Raw genomic sequence first — 18,949 nt, 5'->3', positions numbered from 1 at the left:
CTTTACCACAAACTTGGCTGCACAAAGCCGCTGAAAAAAATTCAATAAACATTTATTTGATACAGTCATTTTTAATACATACAGTTGATGGCCCGCCCCAAGCCACTCCCGGGACCTGGGCGGGGACGAGGACCGGGGACAGATGGTCACAAGGCGGGCAGGGCCCGAGCTCACTGTCAAAAACATCTTGCAAATAAACACTTTGTAGATAGAATATATATGTATATATATGGTTACAAGTGATAGCTGGAACCTCTCTTTCAAAATGCACTTAATACGGAGAACTGGCATTAAAAAACCCAAACCAAGAAACCCAAAGTACAGGCAGGAGGTGCTGGCTCCCCCAGATCCCCAGGCCTTCAGGACAGCTGCCTGGGGCCCACAGGGGACAACACACAGGGACAGCCCTCCCCTCTGTGGGTCAGGTGCACCCATTCTTTCCCTTCCAAACCAGAGGGACAGGAGGGGGTTACAGCCGGGAGGGCCATCAGTCACACCAGGGGACACTCATCTGCCCTTGCATGAGCAAAAAAAAGTGCATCCTATTTTGTGTGAAGTTTCGGTCCCTTGAGTCAACCCTTTCCTGTTCTCAGGGCAAGGGGGGTGGGCTGGGCCAGAGGTAGATCTTTAGAAAGGGACCTGGCATTGTGCCCTGGGCCTGGGGTCTCAGGCAGGGTCCATGCCCACCACACGGAGGGGGTTGTCTGCCACTGGGTCCCTCTCACTGAAGGTGTCAATCAAGGCTAGGTGACTACCTGGCTGCACTCCCACAAGAATGGGACGTAGACAGATTCCACCAAGCCACCAAGGGCTCCACTGCAGTGGGAGGAGGGCTGTACAGACCAGCTTGTCACTGCCACCCACCAGCCACAGCATGGATGTGCAGGGAGGGGAAGAGGAGAAAGGGGTCCCCACCCAGCAGTCCCCACACCTTAAAGACAAAGAAGGGGGTTAAAGTGCTAAACATCAAGTTACCCAGGACCCCACTTCTTCCCACACGTCCGGTGAGGTTCCCACATCAGAGATAGCACGTGGACGGCAGGGGTGACAGTGAAACTCATCCCCCAACCAAAACCAGCCCCCACTCCCCAAGGGCCAAGTACCTGAGAGGCCAGCCAGGCGGCCATCCCCTGCGAAGGTGCTGAGGTCCAACCTCCTCCCATCGATGACAAGGACAAAGTGCAGGTGGGGCCCCACCAGCGCCTATTTCCCGGCACCCTCCCACCGCTGCCCCTCCAGTGGCTGCCCACCCACCTCTATCTCCACCAGCCATACACCAGCGACACACAGGAATACCGGAAGGAAAGCCCTCCTGCCCGAAGCTGTACTGCCTGCCTCAATGTTTGATGCTGGATTTCCTGCCCCTGTCCAGGCCTCTACCTGCCGATCAGATCAGGTGTGTGTGAGTAGGGGGAGTCCACATTTCCACATCCCCTCCCTAGCACACAGGCCAGGACTGCCCAGGGTCAGAGCACTCCGGCCAAGCGAAGAAGCTAGAGACAGGCAGTATAGCGCCTCGGCCCCCAAGCCTCCTGGCAGCCGTCTCCCTGGTGCAGGGTGAGGAGAGCTGAGCCCACACTGGACCCTCCTCTCTAGGGGTGGGATGGGGACAGGAGCCTGGGGGCAGGCATGCCCAGTTAGCACTGCCTCCCTGAGCAGGGGAGGGACCCCAGCCCAGCCCCTAGATCCACTGTCGGCACCAGGAAACCCTTAGCACCAAAATGTTAGATTATGGTGAGTTTTTGTATAAAAAACAGAATTAAAAAAAAGGTTTGTTACTTGTCACAGCAACGAGACTGGCATCCACTACACCCAGGAGACACACGCACACAAGCAAATATCAAAATTCACATCATCCAGGATCGGCAAGGCCAAGCCCTCAGCCCACCCCCACCCCCCAGTAGAAAACAGCCTCCGTCCAAACCTACAGCTCTGAAACCCTCTCTGCCCCAGCAATGCCATGGCAGGAAGGTTTGGCTGCATCCTCAGTGCCCTGGACTCCACTTGACCCAACCTACAGACCTTGCTGTCCTCAGGGCACCGAAGGGAGCCAAGACAGAGCCCTGGCGCTGCCACCAACTTATGTGACCTCGGCCAAGTTCCCCACCTGGCCTTCGGCTCTCACATCAAAAGGCCACACAACCAGAAACGAAGGAGCAGGTAAAAAAGGAGGAAGGAGGCTCCCACGGGAGCTTGGCCATGGGTCAACCCAGGCCAGCAGACAGGCTGCTTCCCACAGTGGTCACTACGTAAGCCAGGCCCCAGGTCCCCACTCCACAGGCCTGTGGGCCCCAGGTGACCCTGGAACCCAGACTGGCCCTCCCTAAATCCATTGGCTATGTGATCTAGGCCAGTAGCATTAGCGAAGCTGGAGGCTGAGGCCAGAGCTCGCTTCACGCAGCCCCTCAGCCCTGCTCAGCAGTTCTGCGATGGCAAAAGAGCCTCTGCTGGCCTCAAGCAGGGAGCACTACTACAGACAGTGGAGCAAGACAGCCTCCCCCATCACGATGGACACAGGCCGGTGGGGCAGGGGCCTGAGCACAGCAGGGGTTGCACAGCAAGGGAGGGTGGGCCTAGAGAGGTAGAGCGCAGAAGTGCAGGAACCAGAAGGCAGCGGGGCAGGGGTGGGGTGGGCCATCAGGTCAGCACGGTAGTTGTCGGACTTGGGGTCTGTCCTGGGAGGTAGCTGGGGGTGCTGGGGTTCCAGTGTCGGGTCAAGAGGCGAGGCCGCTCAGGTATCCTCATCGGCCCAGAACAACGGGCTACCCAGGGACCCCCTGAGCCTTGGGCTCAAAGCAGATGGGGCATGGAGCTCGTGTGCCAAGGGCCAGAAGGCCATCTGCCTACTCCACAGTGCCCGGCACCTGAAGCCCAGGCTATAGCCCTTCCCCCACCGCCCGTGATGGTCCCCCCAGACTATTGCACTCCCCAGCTGCCCAGCCCTCCCGGGAGCCCAAGCCCAGGGCCTCCTGCGGCAGCCTGCCTGGGAAGAGGCTGCCTTCAGGGAGGAGAGGACTGCCCACCGCTGCTGGACAGACAAACAGGTGGGGTAGGGGTGGAGACCTGGAGGGAAGGAGGCTCTGGTGCCCCACCCCGGACACAGGGGCCGGGCCAGTGTGGGGACGGGCCCCACCCACCTGCCAGGCTCCAAGCTCACTTCTCGGGTGCCTTGCCGGCTCCCACCTTCCGGCCAGTGGAGCCCCGGACCCCCTTGTCTCTGCCTGCTGGGGGCCAGTCGTCCTGGCGGGGAGGTGTCCCGGGGGCTGGCTCCTCAGAGGGCCGCTCTTTGGGCTTGCGGCCCCGCTTCTTCCCGCTGGCTGGACTCTTCTCTTTCCTGGGCACAGGGGAGTCCATGCCCTTGTGTCTGGGAGGTGGGTCTGCCGAAGTGCGGAACCAGTTCTGAGGAAAGAAGCAGCAGTGGAGACCCTGGGGTTTGGGACGCTGGAAGGCAGAACAGAGGGGCCCTAGGGTCTCGGGCACCCAAGCTTCCAGGGAAGCCACGCTGAAGAGAAACCAGAAGCTTCCTCAACAGTGGCAACTTGCTCAAGCAAAGGCAACAAGAGCCGTCATCCCAACCCCCTCCTCTGCCCCTCCACGGGGCCAGTCCATCCAGCCGCACCTCCGCGTGGGTCTTGAGGATGTGGTACTTGACGCCGCTCTCGGAGCTGAATTCCTTGGGACACAGCAGACAGCAGTACTTCCCCACCAGGTGGTCCCCCTGTAAGGCACACGGCAGTCCAACCCCCAGAGGTTGGCCCCCACCCTGGCCCTTGGAGGACCAGAAGTTCCCAGATGCAGCCGGGACCCCCGCACTTGTGAGGTTTGTCTGGATGGGTGCCCACTGGGTGGGCTTCACAGACCCACAAGGCTGCTGTGACAGGACCACCAAGGTGCCCTGGCTGCAGTGGAGCACAGCGAGGGTGGCAAGAGGCAGGTGCTCCAGGGAAGGGTCACAGCCCATTGCCGAGGGTGCCAGCCCCAAGCCTGGGTCGACCACCCACCTGTATCAACACAGATGAAGAGCCCATAAACAGGACCAACCACGACTGACTGACTTACGGCTGGGCTGAGGCTGGGGGGAGAGTCCTGGGCTGTGCTGGCCCTGAACCCCAAAGGGCCAGGGGGACACACAGGATGTATGGGGCCCTGGGGAGCAGCTGGGAGCACCGAGCACACGGCTGAAGGGAGGGCCTGGGCACTGACCTTGCTGCAGCTGGCCAGGTGGGCCTTGAGGCCGGACACGCTGGAGTAGATGGCTTCACAGCACTGGGGGTGGGAGGTGACTGTGGGGGCGGGCTCTCCAGCAGGAGCCCACTGACCACCATGCACCCCTTGCCCAGCCCAGGGGACCTGGGGCCCATCTGAGGCAGGTGGGTGGGTGTGATCCCAGGAGTCAGAGGGTGTGGCAGGCTGAGCTGCTAGGGCTGAGGTCAAGGCCTCTCTGCCTAAGAAACTCTGGCCACATGGAAGTCTCCCCCCAAGGCCAGCCCTGGGCCCTCTGTCCTGAGTCCCAGAGCTCCCACGCCTGCCCAGCCTGCCCAGCTCACATCGTTGGGGCAGTTGACATGGCCTTTCTCCTTGACCTCATTCTTCCATGCCTCCAGCAGCTCGGGGTTCAGCACAGGAAGGCCCGGCCGTGTGTAGTTGAGCTACAGACACAGCAGTTGACAGAGTGAGCTGGTGGTGACCCAGACATGTCCCTCCACAGATGGGAGGTCTGCACCCAGGAGGCAGGTGGACTGCCCAAGTTCCTCCCTGGGGCCTTAGGCTCCAAGACAGGGAGGAGGGCTCACCCGTGCAGTCTCAGGCACCAGGTCATCCTTCATCCGCCGCTTGGTCCAGTCTCGGGCCAGCTCGTCCTCTGCGATCTCCTGCAGGTGGAACACAGCGACCTGGGCCGACGTGCGGCGGATACGGCCACTGGGAGTCCGCTCCACACCCAGCGGGTCCTCAGCCTCAGGGGCCTTGTCAGAGGGCTCCTCAGGGGGCTGTGGAGGGGGAGGCTGGGTGAGCTGATGAGTCACATGGCATGTGCCACACAGAGAACACAGGAGGAAGCAGGCTGGGGACACAGATGCCCATCACAGGTTCATTCCCCTGACACACCAGTCCCCCAGGAGGAAAGAGCAAGCCCACAGGGCAGGTGCCTGAGGAATGAGTGCCCAGGCTGTGGCCACTCACCGGGGCTGTGTGCTCTGAGCGCACGTGGTAGTCATGGCCTGCTTTTGAGCGGTAGGGCTTGCCACAGTGGGTGCAGGGGAAGGATGGGGTCTCCACTTCGCAGGGTGGCTTTCCGCAGCGTCGCTGATGGTACTGGTAGCCCATGAGACTAGAGAAGGCAGCCCCGCAGCCCTGGGGTTCCAGGGGGCAGGTGAGTGTGGCGAGCAGCCAGGCCACATCCACCTGGCATCCACACCCGCGGGCCCACTCACCTCTTGGGGGCAGCGCAATCGGCCCATCTGCTTCAGCACCTTCCGCAGCCGCTCCCGCTCCTCCTGCTCGCTCCCTTCCGAGGCCTCGGCATCAGAGGGCTGAGGGGCAGGCCAGCCTCAGTGCCCCCGCCACCACGGGGCCCGCCCCTGCCCGGGGCCACGGACGTCCCTAGTCAGGCACGGGAGCCACTAAGCTGTGCTAGTGAGAGGCCAGTGGTCAGAGCTGGGCAGGTGGGGGGAAGGAGACCCGCGGCCAGTGGGCAGCATGGATGGCAGCTGGGCCCGGGGGAATACCTTGGTGCTGTGCTCAGCCATGGTGTGGTAGTTGAGGCCGGCCTTGGACTTGAACTGCTTGCGGCAATGCTGACACTTCAGTGCATCCTGCAGCTGCAGACGGGCATGCTGGTGAGAGGTCGGTCCTGGGGTGCCTCCCCTCCCGAGCCAAGGGGCAGCCCTACCTTCTGACACACTTCCATGTGCTTCTTAAGCCCGACGAGGGTCTTGCGGGTGACCACATTGCAGGTGGGGCAGACAGCTTCCCCCCGTTCGTGGATGGCCCGTTGCCACTGCTCCTCAGGGCCACCTGCAGGGCAAGGCCAGGGCCTCAGGTGAGGGGCAGGAGCTCCCAGATGACCTTAACGCCAAGCACAGAACCCAAAGCCCACACTCAGTCCCCGTCCCCATGGTTCAGGATCCGCCCCCATTGTCAAGACTTGGCCTGTGCCTCACCACTCAGCAGCCCCTACCTGCGGCTGGGTGGGTCATAGGAGCCGGCACGTCCTTGCTGACAGTGCTGGTGGGGGCTGGCCCCTTCTTCCGCGTGTCCTCAGGGCCTGGACCCTCCTGTTTCTTGGCCCGATGGATGCGGGCTTTGTCTTCTGCCTTGGCCAGCCCTGTGTGCACAGGCAGGGAAGGTAGGTGTGGGCTGAGGGTGTGGCCACAGCACGTGTCTGGCCCCAAGGATGCCTGGCTAGTCTAGGCCTCACCTTTGAGTCCAAAAGTCCCTGAGATGGACGGCTGCTCACCCGTAAACTTCTTGGGTGTTTTCTGTTTCCTTCCTGACTCAGGAGAGAGAAAACAGAGGCCAAGACTCTGGTTAAATAACCATTGGTAAGCTCAGGCCGGCTGTCTGCTGGCCTCACCCTGGCCGCTGCCTCCCAATCCCATCTTACTGTGCTTTATGCGCTCTGCACCCTCCTCAGGTGGGGACCCGGGACCTGGAGCCCTCGGCACCTCCTTGCCCCCTGAGGGCCTGCTGCCCAGAGAAAGGGGGCTGCTACTGGGGTCTGTGCTCAGCTGGAAGGCCGAGCTCTGCTCCGGGGTGGCCGGGCCGTATTCCCCGTTCTCTGGCCTCGCGTGCTTGGGCGGGATGGGGCAGGCGTCCAGGCCATCCGCAGTCCTGCAGGGAGCAGGGAGTAAAGACAGGAGGGCCTGCTCTGGGCCCTGTTACCCCTGGACTGCCCTGGGAACACCCAGTCCCAACCCAGCAGGAGCCCCCATACCTTTTCCTACCGCTGCTCCTCCCTGCAGCCCGAGGAGCTTTGTTCTCAGACTTGGTCAGCAGCACCACCTTGCAGGGTGGTGTATGTCTGCTGATGGCAATGGGCCTGCTGACCGTCACTGGCTTACTGACCACAATGGGCCTGCTGACCGTCACTGGCTTCGCAACTGGCACGGGTTTTGTAACTGTTACAAGCTTTGTCATCGGCACCGACTTGTTGATGGTCACTGGCTTGGTGACTGGCACCGGTTTGTTGACTGTCACTGGCTTGGCAATTGGTACAGATTTGGTGACGGGTATAGGCTTGTTGACTGGCATGGGCCTAGTGACCGGGACAGCTTTAGTGACCGGCACGGGCCTGCTGATCGTCACTGGTTTGGTGACTGGCACCGGTCGGCTGACTGTCACTGGTTTGGAGACTGGCACGGGCCGGCTGACTGTCACTGGCTTGCTGATGCCAATGGGCTTGCTGATAGTGACAGGTTTGCTTACTCCAATGGGCTTGCTAACCCCAACCGGCCGATTGACAGTGACTGGCCGGCTGACTGGCCCAGGCTTGGGGGCAGGCAGGGGTCGGTCCATGTGGTTCCAAATTCGGTGCTTCTCCAGCTGGGTCTTGGAGGTAAATGCAGCCTCACAGAAGGGACAGGGAAAGGTCAGCCTTTCTGAGATGGCACCCTGGGTGGAGAGGGCAGACACGGACACTCCCGAGCCAAGAACCAGGGCAGGGTGGGCCCCAGGCCTCCCCTTCCCCAGGCTGCAGTCCCTTACCCCTTGGCACCGCTGGTAGTGGTACTTAAGCCCGTAGATGCTGGGAAATTCCAGCCAGCACCCGGCGTTTGGACACTTTACCCTCGAGTGCGCCTTGAACTCGTCTTTCCATTGGTTCATCAGGGAGAGCTAGGCGTGGGAAAGGCCAGGCTGCTGACCCTGCAGTCACCCAGGCCTCTACCGGCCAGCCCCAGACTCAGTACTGTCCCGAGGCCTGCAGGATCCCCACACGTGGTCCACTGGGCCCCGTCTCGAAGCCCTCGTGCACGGAGCAGCAGGCAGATGCGGGCAGATGGCTCAGTGCTAGACCCACAGCAGGCAAGCCCGGCAAGGCAGTGGGCTTCCAGGCACACCTCGCAAGAGCCCACCCAGCCCTCAGGGAGCTCACAGGAATGTCTCGGAGTGCCTGATTCTCGGCTTTTGGACGCCCCTTTTTCTTCCCTTCCGTCCTGTCGCCAGCTGGACTTTCCAGGTCAAAGCAGAGTGCGGCCTGGCTGGGCACCGTCTGCCCAGCCCGGACCACTGGCAGCCCTGCAGCACACGACACATCAAGGCTCAGAAAACGCATTCCCCGCAGCCTCGTCCGCCAGCCGGGGGGCTGGTCCTGCCTGGAATGAGCCTCATGTCCCCTGCACTCACGGAGACAGGGAGACAGGAGGCTGTGGTCCGCTTTGGTCAGGAACCCTGGGACCCAGCTGCCCCCTCCCCAGGAAGCCTCTCAGGAGGCCAGGCTGGGCACCCAGGAGCCTGACATCCAGGGAGGCCTACACCCAGCACTGGCTGCCCAGGACCACTGGCCGCCTCCTCTTACCCAGCTTTGGGGGCTCATGGAGCACAGGAAGTCGGACCTCGTTCCGGCTGCCATCCTTCCCAGGCCCGCTCCTGCTGGATCCTGGGACCCGGCGGCCTCCTCCAACACAAAAGGGATCGGTCATCTCTGCAGAGCAAGTGGACAGACCCGCCGGGTCCACTTAGGACCTGAAAATGGGCTGCCCTTGATCCCACCCCCAGACAGGCCATTGCTCTAGCCTGAGGAGGGGGAGCCTGCTGGCCTGTGCTTTTAGTCACAAGGGAAAGGTTGGGGGGGCGGATTAGTTCTGGTTTAGGGGAGGGGCTGCCCAGCCAAAGTTTCCCTGGATGGCCAGGAGACACCATCAGCTTGGAACAATCTCGCCCTGTCCTGAGACCCTCACCTGCTCCAGGGGGCTCCCTGTCTCCAGACACACCACCCCAGAGAACCCCAGGGAAGGGAGGCCAAGGACACCCCTCGGGGGCCAGTTACGACACCAGTGTGGCTGCGGGTCACAGCTGTGCTGGCCTGGCACCTAGGAACACCTTCCCCCACAGCCCCGCCCAGACCCAAGGCCATGCTTGGGACCTGAGCCTACACCCTTGCATTCTTCTCCCTAGGACAAGGTCTAAACAGCCAAGGTGGGCGCTAAGGGCCCCCGCCCTCCCTAGCTGCACACATACCTTCTCCAGTCCCTGTGCCAGCAGAGCTGCCCTCCCAGAGGCTCTGCTCCACCTCGTTTCCAGCCGCAGCCCCTCCAACCAGATGGACACCTCATGCTGGACCCCTCCACCACTCCTCACCTGACTGGCCTCCTTGAATCCACCCTCAAGAAATGCTCTGTCTCCAACCTACAGGCCCACCAGCCCCACTCCAGAGACCACAGACTCTGAAGGCTGGGGCAACTCTGAGTCCAGCCCAGTGGGTCCTCCCACAGGGACTCTCAAGGCCACAGAAGATGGTAGGGCTGTGTGGGCAGGTGATGCCTCCCCTGATATTTCTAACTAACTTCTTTCTTTTTGTTTTTTTCAGGTCATGCCTCATGGCATGTGAGATCTTAGTTCCCCAACCAAGGATGGACCCTGAGTCCCCAGAGTTGGAAGTGTGAAGTCTTAACCACTGGACCACCAGGAATGTCCCCTCACTAACTTCTGTCAGAAGAAAACAGAAGGATCTGCTGTGCCTAGGAGGTCCAGAGGCCCTCTAGGCAGGCTGAGGTCAGAGATCAGGGCAGTCACTATCCATGGCCACAGGGTGGCCTGTATCCAGGGCGTGAGGGAGGCGGGTAAGGGTCCAGAGGGCTCTAAACAAACTTCTCTGGGAAGTGCTCACACTGATGTTTCCAAGGAGACAACCCAATAGCAGTCACCCCAACCCCACGATGACCCCAGCAGCCAGTGGTGTGGGTACCTGCTGAGCCCGGCCTTTCCAGTCCTCCTCCAGCCTGGGTGAAGAATTCAGAGTTGGGTGGTGGGGGGCCAGAGCTGGCCTAGGAGGCAGAGACCCTCCTTCCATCCAAGGCCTGTGACTAGCGCTCCAGGAGGAGAACGGGCTTCTACCCTCCCTGAGGAGCCAGCAGGGTCGCAGAGGTGGGACCCTCACTGGGGTGGAAAGGAGTGCCACGCGCTGACCGCAGGCGACGCTGGAGGCGGGACCGCGGTCCAGGCCGCTCAGCCCGGGACCCCGGCCTAGGCCCGGGCGCGCGGATGAGGCCGTCCAGGGGACGCACACCTGGAGGCTGGCCTCGCCACCCACCTGTCACCTGCGGCCGGTGCGGGCCCTGCCTGGCCCCGGAAGGGCCGATCCCGCGAGCCTGGGGAGGGGGGGGCGGCCCAAAGGCAGTGAACCAAAATGGCGACTTTTTCTGGAGAAGGAGGAGGCAGGGACGCGGCGCCAACGCCGGGCGCGGGGAGAGGCGCGGGGGTCCGGGCGCGGCGGGGGCGGCGGGCGGGGGCTCGGAGCCCGGCCCCCCCGATTTGAGCGCGGGGTCAGGGTCGGGGGCGCGGCCAGCGCGGGGGCCGCCCGGGGGCGCGGCCGAGGGCGCGGCGGGGCGCTTACCTGCGGCGCTCAGCAGGCCGGGGCCGGGCGCAGGCCGGGGCCGGGCCGGGCCGGGCCGGGGCGCGGGGCGAGGGGCGCAGGGTCCAGGCGGCGCAGGCTGCGCGCCGCGCTGCGCACATGCGCGCTCCCGCCCCTCCCACCTTTGACAGTTTTACTGTTGGGGGGAGGGGGCGAACTCTCGCGGTATTCCTGCTGCTATTCCGCGACGGGAGAGACGGATCGGGGGAGGGGGCCTGTTCGGCCATTCCCTAGCCCCGCTGCCTGTCGGTCCCCTGCGTGGGCTGGGCCTCCAGGGCAAAGTGGCCAGTGACGCCTCCGTCCGGCTGGAGTAGGTTTTCAGACACTGGGGTAAACTGAGGCACGGTGGGGCGCTGGGTGCTGTCTCAAACCCAGCGCGCACGGATGGAAGCGATTAGGCATCTCTACGACCTGGCCCAGGGAAGGTGTGGCCATGAAGGCCGGGCTCTTCTGGGACCTTGAACTCCTGGCCCCGGGGGCTTTGAGCCTGCCAAGCAGGATCCAGCCTCTTTTCCAATCAGCCCTGTAACCACGTCTGCCTGTGGCCACCCTCGGGAAATGGCCTGGCTCCTGGCAGTGCTGGAGCAGTTTGAGGCCTGTGGGCTTTCTTAGGGTTGCTGATCATCCTATTACTAATTTGGGGGGTGGTCCTAGACCAGCCACCAGTGCCTTGCTCCTCTGTGCCCCAGAACTGGAGCTGCTGGTATCGGATCTGGATGTGACAGGGCACCCACCTCACCACGACTTGGAATGAATGAAGTGGAGTAGAGGAATCGTTTGGAACCGGAGGCACAAGGAGCTCCCTTTTCCCTGAGGCCCTTTCCACCTCCTCTGCGTGTCCACACTGGAGCAGGTGCGGCTGCACTTGTGGGCAGGGCACAAAGCTCATGGGCAGATGTGCATCCTGTTCTCCCAGGGACCCTTTGGAGCTGCTTCTCTCAAGCCATGTCCACTCTGGGGCAGAGACAGGGCGGAGCTCTCTGTTGGGGGGGTCAGTCAGTCCTTCCCTTGGAAATCAGAGCCAGAGAGGCCTGGGTGATCCCTCTTTAGTTCACTGTGCCCACCCCAGGGTCATGACCTGCAGGATTTTGGGAGGTAGTCACTGTGTATGCCCTGAGGTGCGTCCAAGGCTATAGCTTTCCCCGTGTAAGTCTGCGTGTGTGGTATGTCAACACCTCTGTGTAAGGTGTGTGTCTGCGTGACCACATGTGTCAAGCCATCAGGTTGTCAGGGTGTGTCTGTGTCCCCTGCTAGGTGGGAAAGATGCCTGTCGCATGTTAGGACCCAAATGGTTGGCCAGGTCTCAGTGAATGTGTGTCCAGGCCACAGGGTAACATGTGATGTCGTGTGTATTGTGTGTGTGGGGTGCACTGTGCCTGGTGTTTTCTGTGTGTTAGGAGGTCACAGGATGCTGGGACCCTGTGTGTCACTGTGTTGTACATCTGGACTCAGGTATCTATGTGTCTCTGTGTTGGTGCCTATGTGTCCAGGCTTCAGGGGCCTCTCTGTTAGTATTTGTGTGTGTCTGGTTGCTGTGTGGGTACGTATGGGGGCATGTACTGTGACCCGTGTGTTTCTTATGTCAGGGCATTACCTTGTGTGAGGGGCTAAATGGGAACCCCCAAAAGACAGTCATTTGAGGTCGCTGGAAGCCATGAGTGGGACCTTATCTAGAATGAGGGTTTTGCAGACGTGATTAAGTTAAGGATCTTGAGATGACAAGATGATCCTGGCTCATCCAGGTGGGCCCTACCTCTCAAGACAAGTGTCCCTGTAGGAGGGAGATTTGACATAGAGGTGATGGGACCCCAGAATTCAGGATGGAATGGTGTGTCCATGAGCCCAGGGATCCCCTGGGGCAGCCCCTAGAAGCTGAGAGAGACAAGGAGGTGTTCTTTCCTGAGTCCTGGAAGGAGTGCTGCCCAAGGATTTCAGACTTGTGGCCTGTAGTGCAATGAGAAAGCTCATTTCTGTTGTGTTAAGCCTCCTCGTTGTGGTCATTTGTTAAGGCAGCTCTAGGAACCTAACACACCTGTGTCTGCATCTGGGTGCAGCCCACCTGGCAGTCAAGGCAGACAGGGTCTTGGGGTAAACAGGTGCTCAGCCAGGGTGGGACACCACTGCCCCCTAGTGGCCCCAGCTGGAGGCAGGTGCTCAGGGCACCCCCTCCTCCCAGGCCCAGGCTTGTGCCCCCTACCAAGGCTCTGAGCAGTACCCCCACATGCCTGGATAGTCTCAGTCAGACACCACACTCCAGGCACTTGAGAACCAAGTTTATTTCTGATTCTTTTGTCAGAATAGAAAAACGCAAAACAACAAAGACGAGACAGGAGCACAGTGAGGTTGAGGGGGCAAGACAAGGAGGCACTAGGGGAAAGAGGAAGGATCCCTGGAAAGGGTCATGTCATGATGGCAAGAGATGGCTAGGGATATTCAGGGGAGCTGGGAAGGACGAGGGGCTTTCCATGATGGGTGCACAGGGTGGGAGGCACCAGGCCAGTTGTTCACATTCCATGTGAGACCTGCAACAACCAACTTCCCATCCTGAGGCCAGCTCAGGGCACAGCTTGGGGGCTCATGGCTCAGCACCAACTGACCCGAGGTTTTAAGAGTCCCCTAGGGGAGTGAGTGGGCAGAGGAACAAGAGGTGGGGGCTGTTGGGACCACCCTAGCTCTCCCTCTGCTCAGCTGCACCAGTCCCAAATCTGGGGCCCTCTGACCCACTGAATGGTTGCATGGGTCTCCATTCATGGTTGCACATTGGCTGGGTCTCCCCTGGGTGGGCAGGCGGTGCTACTGTCAAGACAGCTCTCGTGTGGATCCAGGTTTCCTGGAATGCCCACCCATGATTAAGCCTGGAAGGCAGTCTCTATGACCCTGGGAGGAGAGAGCCATTCCGCAACCTAAGGCCAGGACATAGCTGAGCCTGGTATTGGTGCTGGGTGTGGTCCTCCTTGTGTCTGTCAGGTCTTGGGTGTGAGTCCCAGTCCCCATGAGTAGATGGAACATAGTAAGGGTTTCAGAAATGAGTGAGAGCACTTGACATGGTGCCTGGCTGGACCTGTGCTGATGACCACTCTCTGGGTGGGAACAGGGGAGGGGCACACACCAAAGGGAGCCTTGGCAGTTCATCCCACCTGTGAGGGCAGTCCTCTCAGGGCTGGGGAAGGGTGTGAATGGGGCAAGGGGCAAACCTCTGGCCCTGGGAGAGGGCAGGGTGCCTAGAAGACGCATGACTCAGCAGGCAGTGGAGGACGGACATCAACGCGGGCGGACATCAACGCGGGTGAAGGGAATATAAATAAACAGGCTCCCTGGGAGTCTGGGGGGATGTCAAAATCTGCTCTGGCTCCAGGTGGCTGCCCTGCATGCTGCCAGCAGCACCAGGGGGTGGGCCTGGGCTCAGGTCCTGGTAGGAAGGACCCCACCTGGTAGGCAGCCCCTGCCTACCCGCTCACCCCACTCCCAGGCAAGCCCGGAGTGCACAACCAGAGATGGTTGGCGGTGGTGATGCTGGTCCCACCTGTCCACTGGGCTAGGCTTGGCCACGCAGGGTCTGAGGGGCTGCGAGGCCAGCTCTGCTTCTTCCTCACTGAGGCTCCGGTCACAGTGCTGGGGTCCGGATTTCAAGCCTAGGCAGCAGCTAGGACATGTTTCCGAAGGAAGCTAAGAGGTGGATGGGGGTAAGGAGAGTCGGGGGCCTCTGGCATTGTCCCCTCTGCCTGGGTGCACGTGGCCCTTACTGAGGTCCCGGGCCACCCTCCTGAGGTCAGTGTGCCCACCCTGCACGCCAGGGCTCCTCCAGGCCCAGTCCCCCACCCCCAGGCCTGTCTGAGCAGGTCGGCTCTCTTGGCTCCTCCCACTGACCTTGGCTGAGCAGCTGCAGGCTCCGCCCCTCCTCGCGAACCTGCAGATGCAGCAGCTGCTGCAGCACCTCCTGCCGCTGCGCCTCCTGTGCCAGCCCCATCCGCTGCAGCTTCTCTGCATTCAGCCGCAGCAGCGCCCGGCCTGTGAGGGAGGGGAGAGGAGAGGGGTGGAGCCCAGGTCACCATCCAAGGGGCTTCAAGAGCAAAGGCAGAGACAGAGGAAAACATAAGTGGGGTGGGCAGAGACAGAGACTCAGACAGAGACTCAGAGACAAGGCAAGAGAGGGAGAGAGGTGAAGGGCGGGTAAGGATGAATGGAGACTGAGCAGAGCAAAGCCAGGTGACAGCAGAAACAGAGGAACTGGGAGAGATGATGACCCAGAAGAAGAGGAAACCGAGAAAGAGGGGATGGGGGAGGAGCCCCACGCCCCTGCCACACCCCAGCTCCCACCCCCCAGGCACCAGTGATGGCGTGCTGAGAGAAGGCCTCCACATAGATGAGGTAGTTGTGGGGACAGTGTTTCTTGAGCCACTTGCAGACGTCCTGCTGACTCCACAGGACCACGGGCCTCGTCAGGCCACCCAGCGACGGACTCGTGTGGTATAGGCCATAGTGGTCAGAGTACAGCCGGCCCTGTGGGGAGAGGGGTGGCTGGTGGAGAGAGGTGGCAAGCAGGGCAGGTGCTGAGGTGGGTATAGTCGGTGGGTGGGTACCTGGGGGGCCTCGGTGCCAGGCTGCTGCAGGAGCTTGACCGGCCGGCCGCCAGCTGCCCTCTGGCTTCGGGAGTCATGCCACGTGAGGCTGGTACCCGGTGTCCGAGGCAGGGGGCAGGGGATGTTCTCGGCCGACACCGTGTGATCCAGGAGGGTCCGGCAGAAGTTGAAATGGGCAGTGGCTGCAGGGTAGGGGTGCTTGGTCACAGCGGTCAGGGACAGGGGCTCATCTCCCTGTGAGCTGGCTTCCCGCCGCCCATCTTCCCTCCACTGAAGGGGAGAAGCACTTTCCCAGCTAGGGGTTCGCCAGCCCGCTAAACAGAAGGAAGTGTGCAAGAGCTGTCTTCAGGACACCACCTTTGGGAAGCACAGTCTGTGCTCTGGCAAGCTGGATGTATTTTTTTTTTTTTTTTAATTTGGCTATGCTGGGTCTTAGTTGCAGCATGTGGGATCTAATTCCTTGACCAAGGATTGAACCTGGGCCCCCTGCATTGGGAGTACAGAGTCTTAGCCACTGGACCACCAGAGAAGTCCCTTGTTGGATTCTATTTAATTAGAGTGAGACATGCTTGCCAGGGAGCTTCACACTCAGAGCCAGGTGAGGCACTAGCCTGTCAGCCCTGACCCCTCCTTCAATGGCATAGCCACATCCGACCAGGGCCCACACACAGGACTTGCCTGCGAGGAAATGCTGGCCTGAGCAACCTGGAAGGCCCTGTGTGGTGGTGAGACCCCTATGGCTGGGCTGCCTGCCCACATCATCAGAGGCACCCAGTCCCTGCAGCCCTCCCTGGCATTCCTTCGAGGCTCAGCCTCTTCCTGCTGTGCTCACTGGCTGTGATTCATGAACAAGAAGCTGAACTCAGGGCAAGCCCACAAGGTTCCTGCTCCCCCCCACCCCCGATCCCCTGCAGGCCCCCAGTCCAGGGTAGCTCCTGGCACTCCTGCACTGGTCAGCACAGACATGCAGGCTGCAGCCACGTGCTCAGGGACTTTAGCTGACACCTTCTGCTTTCTCTTCCCACACCAACTTCATTACACTCATCGCATTTTAGTTTTACGGTCATTTCTGTGCTGGTTGCTGACACAAGTCGGGGGGGGGGGGTGGCGGGCAGAGCCCTGGACAAGCCCCTCCCAAAGCCTCGCACAGGTCTTTGGACACAGGAAATGCCCAGAAACATTGTGAATGACTGAGCGGATGGATGTATGGTATCCACAAGTCAACAGCACGCTGGGGACAGACAAAAAGCAGGGGCCAGCCTGCCCCATTTTCCAGAATCCAGGCCTTGACTCAGCAGGCAGGATGGGGATCCCAGCCCGGGGTCCTCCACCAACCCTGTCAGCAGGACGGGTGAGAAACCCTGGTTACGACAGACACAGCTCCTCACCTCACTGAGGGTTGGCTTCGGTGATGTGCCCAGAAGGTTTCAATACTGAGGGAAACCCACATCCTTCTCCCACTCTTTCCTTCCCATTCCTGCAACTTTCTGGAACTGGATGGCCACCGGTAACTCTAAATTTGAGGTCTAGGGTCAGACAGAGGGTGTGGCCAGTGTGGCCGCTGCCTAGCCTAGGTGGGTTCTAGTATGGAGGAAGGAGACTCATTCTAAGCCAGCATCCTGAGGGGATGGGCGCTCGGGTCGCAGGGCTTCGCCTGGTGTGGCCTCTGGGCAGGATAACCAGTTGGAAGTCTCTGCCCGCGCTGCACCTGTCTTGGGCCAGCCAGGCCCTGCCCATTTCCTCCCCACGCCGGGGGAGGGCTCTCCATCCGTCAGTCTGTCCGTCCCTCCCTTCCAGCCCCAATGTCAGAATTCCAGAAGGAAATGGGGCGGGGGCTCCCGAGCTGTCCCTGGCCTTGGCCCCCTCTGGGCCCCACTGCAGGGGCCGAGGGAGATTTACTACGCGCGAAGGAAAAGGTGACCGCAGGGCGGTGCTAGCCTGGGGACAGAAGCCCCGGCGGGTCACCTCCCCCAAGCCCGGGCGCGCCGACCCCCAAGCCCTGACCGCCGCCCCCGCAACCCCCGCCCTCGACTCAGCGCGGGACAAAGACATTGGGCACCCGGTTCAGCCGGGACGCGCCCCCTGTTCCGACCGCGGGGGCCGTTTAGAGTACGCTAGGACCCGCCCCTGTCCCTCCGGTCCTCAGAGCCCGCAGACAGCGATAGCCCCGCGCCCCGGTCCAGCCCCGCTCACCATCCACATCCCGACGCTCCCCGAAGCCGGCGCGCACAGCCCCGGCACGGCCTCGCGGGGGGCTCGGCTTGGTTCTCAGCTCCGTGAACATGGGGCCCGCGAGTACCCCGCCGGTGCACACGCCCCTCGCCGGGCGCAGGGCGGCCCGTGTGGCCGGCGGGGAACGCGCGCCGCCGCCCCGCCCCAACCGGCCCCGCGCCTGAGCCGGTCCCCGCGCCCGGCGAGTCTGCGCGGCGAGGCACCTGCCGCCGAGCCCTGAGAGCCGGGCGCGCTCCGGGAGCTCCGAGGGGTGTCGGCGGCGCGCGGATCTGCGAGCGCGGAGGGCGGCTGCCAGGGCAAGGGGCGGCCGTGCGCACCTGGGCATGACTCCAAGAACGAATGACTCTGTGCAGCTGCACGGCGTCCAGGCGTCCGCAGGAGCACCCGAGGCAGGGACCGAAAGGGGAAAGGGTATCCTACTTTCTCCTGGGACCCTCTGCCCTCTGGGGCTTAGGTCAATGGCCAGACCCACCCCTCCCCTCCATTCTCCTATGTCAGTTTACTTACCCATTCCTTTATTCATGCATTCTGCAGACCTTTACGGAGGTCTCCCTTGGAATGGGCACGTTTCCCCAGAGAAGCCAGTTTGACCGTCTCAGCCCACACCACACTGTGAACTTCAGGAGGACAGCAGGGTCTCTCCCCTGCCTTCTGTAGCTCTGGAATCTGACTCAGTGCCAAGGACGTGGTGTGAAAGAGGGGTCGGCTGGGGACAGGCAGGAGAGAGAAACTCCGAGGAGGCTGCAGCAGGCAGAAGCACTGCGTTTGCTTCAGAGCTCCAGTGAGAAGTGTTAGAGTGGGCTGGCAGCTGCCTCCTCCAGTAGAAGGCCGGACTCGTGACCAGCTTTTTCCTCTGCCAACAACCTGATGGCTCTCCCTAGGTATATGTGGGGGCCAGAGAATGTCCCACAGCCATCTCAGCAAAGGTGCACATGGACACTCAGACATGTATGCAGGACAGTCCTGCATGTCCACCTCAAATGAGTACGGATGGTCTGAGTTGCATCTGTGTCTACCAACACACAAAGAATTCACCCACATGTTGTGACCACCCATGCTCACATACTGGCTTGTTCTGCTGCATTTATTTTCATCAATTAACTCTTTAGGGTCTGGGTTCTGAGCCTCTCCGGAGTCACGGGAATGTTCAGGGTATAGTGGGGGTGTGGGAAGGGCCCGAATTGGGCCCAGGAATGTGAGTGTTGAGAGTCAGGGCAGTAGACTGCACACGGGGGCACAGCGATCACGACACATACAACCCACCAAGCTCTACACAACGGCCTAGGTTTGCAGCCCGTTCAGGTGCATTAGGCCCTGACCCAGGGCCAGAGCGATTCTGAAGGGAATCGCTTCAGAGCGATTGTGTGTGTGGCTTAGGGAAGAAAAGGACCCACGGGTTCCTGCTAGTATAGGAAGGTCTCAGAAATGCATCGAGAACAGGCTGTAAGCAGGGCCGCCCCTGCTCAGTTCGGAGGTCTAGCAGAGATAGCTCAGCAAGACATCGCTCGCCCGCGGGGGCCGGGAGCAGGTGCTCCCGCGCATGCACTCTGTGTCTCCGCCCCTTAGT

General features: G+C 61.3%; 3 protein-coding genes across 8 annotated transcripts; all 3 read right to left on the bottom strand.

Annotated features, from left to right (window-relative positions):
- Window positions 1-31: 31 nt before the first annotated feature.
- On the bottom strand, window positions 32-10,616 carry ZNF512B (zinc finger protein 512B). Of its 3 annotated transcripts, XM_043884829.1 has the most exons (18): window positions 10,553-10,616; window positions 9,905-9,938; window positions 8,516-8,641; window positions 8,093-8,235; window positions 7,705-7,833; window positions 6,935-7,611; window positions 6,605-6,831; window positions 6,419-6,490; window positions 6,179-6,325; window positions 5,891-6,066; window positions 5,727-5,819; window positions 5,433-5,531; window positions 5,182-5,352; window positions 4,794-4,988; window positions 4,548-4,649; window positions 4,204-4,266; window positions 3,620-3,718; window positions 32-3,399 (listed from the first exon to the last, which is right to left on the bottom strand). In XM_043884829.1, the coding sequence occupies exons 3-18, from the start codon at window positions 8,637-8,639 to the stop codon at window positions 3,154-3,156; spliced, it is 2,763 nt and encodes a 920-aa protein (XP_043740764.1). In that variant the 5' UTR covers window positions 8,640-8,641; window positions 9,905-9,938; window positions 10,553-10,616; the 3' UTR covers window positions 32-3,153. The 3 variants fall into 3 exon arrangements, with proteins under 3 accessions (XP_043740764.1, XP_043740763.1, XP_043740765.1); XM_043884828.1 differs by lacking the exon at window positions 10,553-10,616 and having other exon boundaries at window positions 9,905-10,430; XM_043884830.1 differs by lacking the exon at window positions 10,553-10,616 and having other exon boundaries at window positions 5,891-6,015; window positions 9,905-10,423.
- Window positions 10,050-11,005, bottom strand: LOC122681093 (basic proline-rich protein-like). The gene is made up of 2 exons (XM_043882812.1): window positions 10,953-11,005; window positions 10,050-10,692 (listed from the first exon to the last, which is right to left on the bottom strand). The coding sequence occupies exons 1-2, from the start codon at window positions 11,003-11,005 to the stop codon at window positions 10,050-10,052; spliced, it is 696 nt and encodes a 231-aa protein (XP_043738747.1).
- Window positions 11,006-12,833: 1,828 nt separating this feature from the next.
- On the bottom strand, window positions 12,834-18,382 carry SAMD10 (sterile alpha motif domain containing 10). Of its 4 annotated transcripts, none has more exons than XM_043884844.1 (5): window positions 17,344-17,652; window positions 15,151-15,332; window positions 14,899-15,070; window positions 14,438-14,578; window positions 12,834-14,236 (listed from the first exon to the last, which is right to left on the bottom strand). In XM_043884844.1, the coding sequence occupies exons 1-5, from the start codon at window positions 17,432-17,434 to the stop codon at window positions 14,214-14,216; spliced, it is 609 nt and encodes a 202-aa protein (XP_043740779.1). In that variant the 5' UTR covers window positions 17,435-17,652; the 3' UTR covers window positions 12,834-14,213. The 4 variants fall into 4 exon arrangements, with proteins under 4 accessions (XP_043740779.1, XP_043740780.1, XP_043740781.1 ...); XM_043884845.1 differs by having other exon boundaries at window positions 12,834-14,213; XM_043884846.1 differs by lacking the exons at window positions 12,834-14,236; window positions 17,344-17,652 and adding an exon at window positions 17,890-18,382 and having other exon boundaries at window positions 14,444-15,070.
- Window positions 18,383-18,949: the final 567 nt, after the last annotated feature.

Source organism: Cervus elaphus, chromosome 23 (assembly GCF_910594005.1).
Source record: "Cervus elaphus chromosome 23, mCerEla1.1, whole genome shotgun sequence".
Classification (NCBI taxonomy): Eukaryota; Metazoa; Chordata; class Mammalia; order Artiodactyla; family Cervidae; genus Cervus; species Cervus elaphus.
Note: the sequence above shows the minus strand (reverse complement) of the source record. Positions and strands in the feature narration are given on the sequence as shown.

Coding starts and splice junctions, on each gene's coding strand:
- ZNF512B (XM_043884829.1), bottom strand. CDS start 8,639: ATGACCGATCCCTTTTGTGTTGGAGGAGGCCGCCGGGTCCCAGGATCC. Junction 6,491..6,604: donor TGCAGAGCGCATAAAGCACA/GTAAGATGGGAT, acceptor CTCCTGAGTCAG/GAAGGAAACAGAAAACACCC. Junction 6,326..6,418: donor AGGGACTTTTGGACTCAAAG/GTGAGGCCTAGA, acceptor CTGTGCACACAG/GGCTGGCCAAGGCAGAAGAC.
- LOC122681093 (XM_043882812.1), bottom strand. CDS start 11,005: ATGGCCACACCTTCCCTGGGCCAGGTCGTAGAGATGCCTAATCGCTTC. Junction 10,693..10,952: donor ATGCCTAATCGCTTCCATCC/GTGCGCGCTGGG, acceptor AAACTGTCAAAG/GTGGGAGGGGCGGGAGCGCG.
- SAMD10 (XM_043884842.1), bottom strand. CDS start 17,434: ATGTTCACGGAGCTGAGAACCAAGCCGAGCCCCCCGCGAGGCCGTGCC. Junction 15,333..17,343: donor GGAGCGTCGGGATGTGGATG/GTGAGCGGGGCT, acceptor CCTACCCTGCAG/CCACTGCCCATTTCAACTTC. Junction 15,071..15,150: donor CTGGCACCGAGGCCCCCCAG/GTACCCACCCAC, acceptor CTCTCCCCACAG/GGCCGGCTGTACTCTGACCA.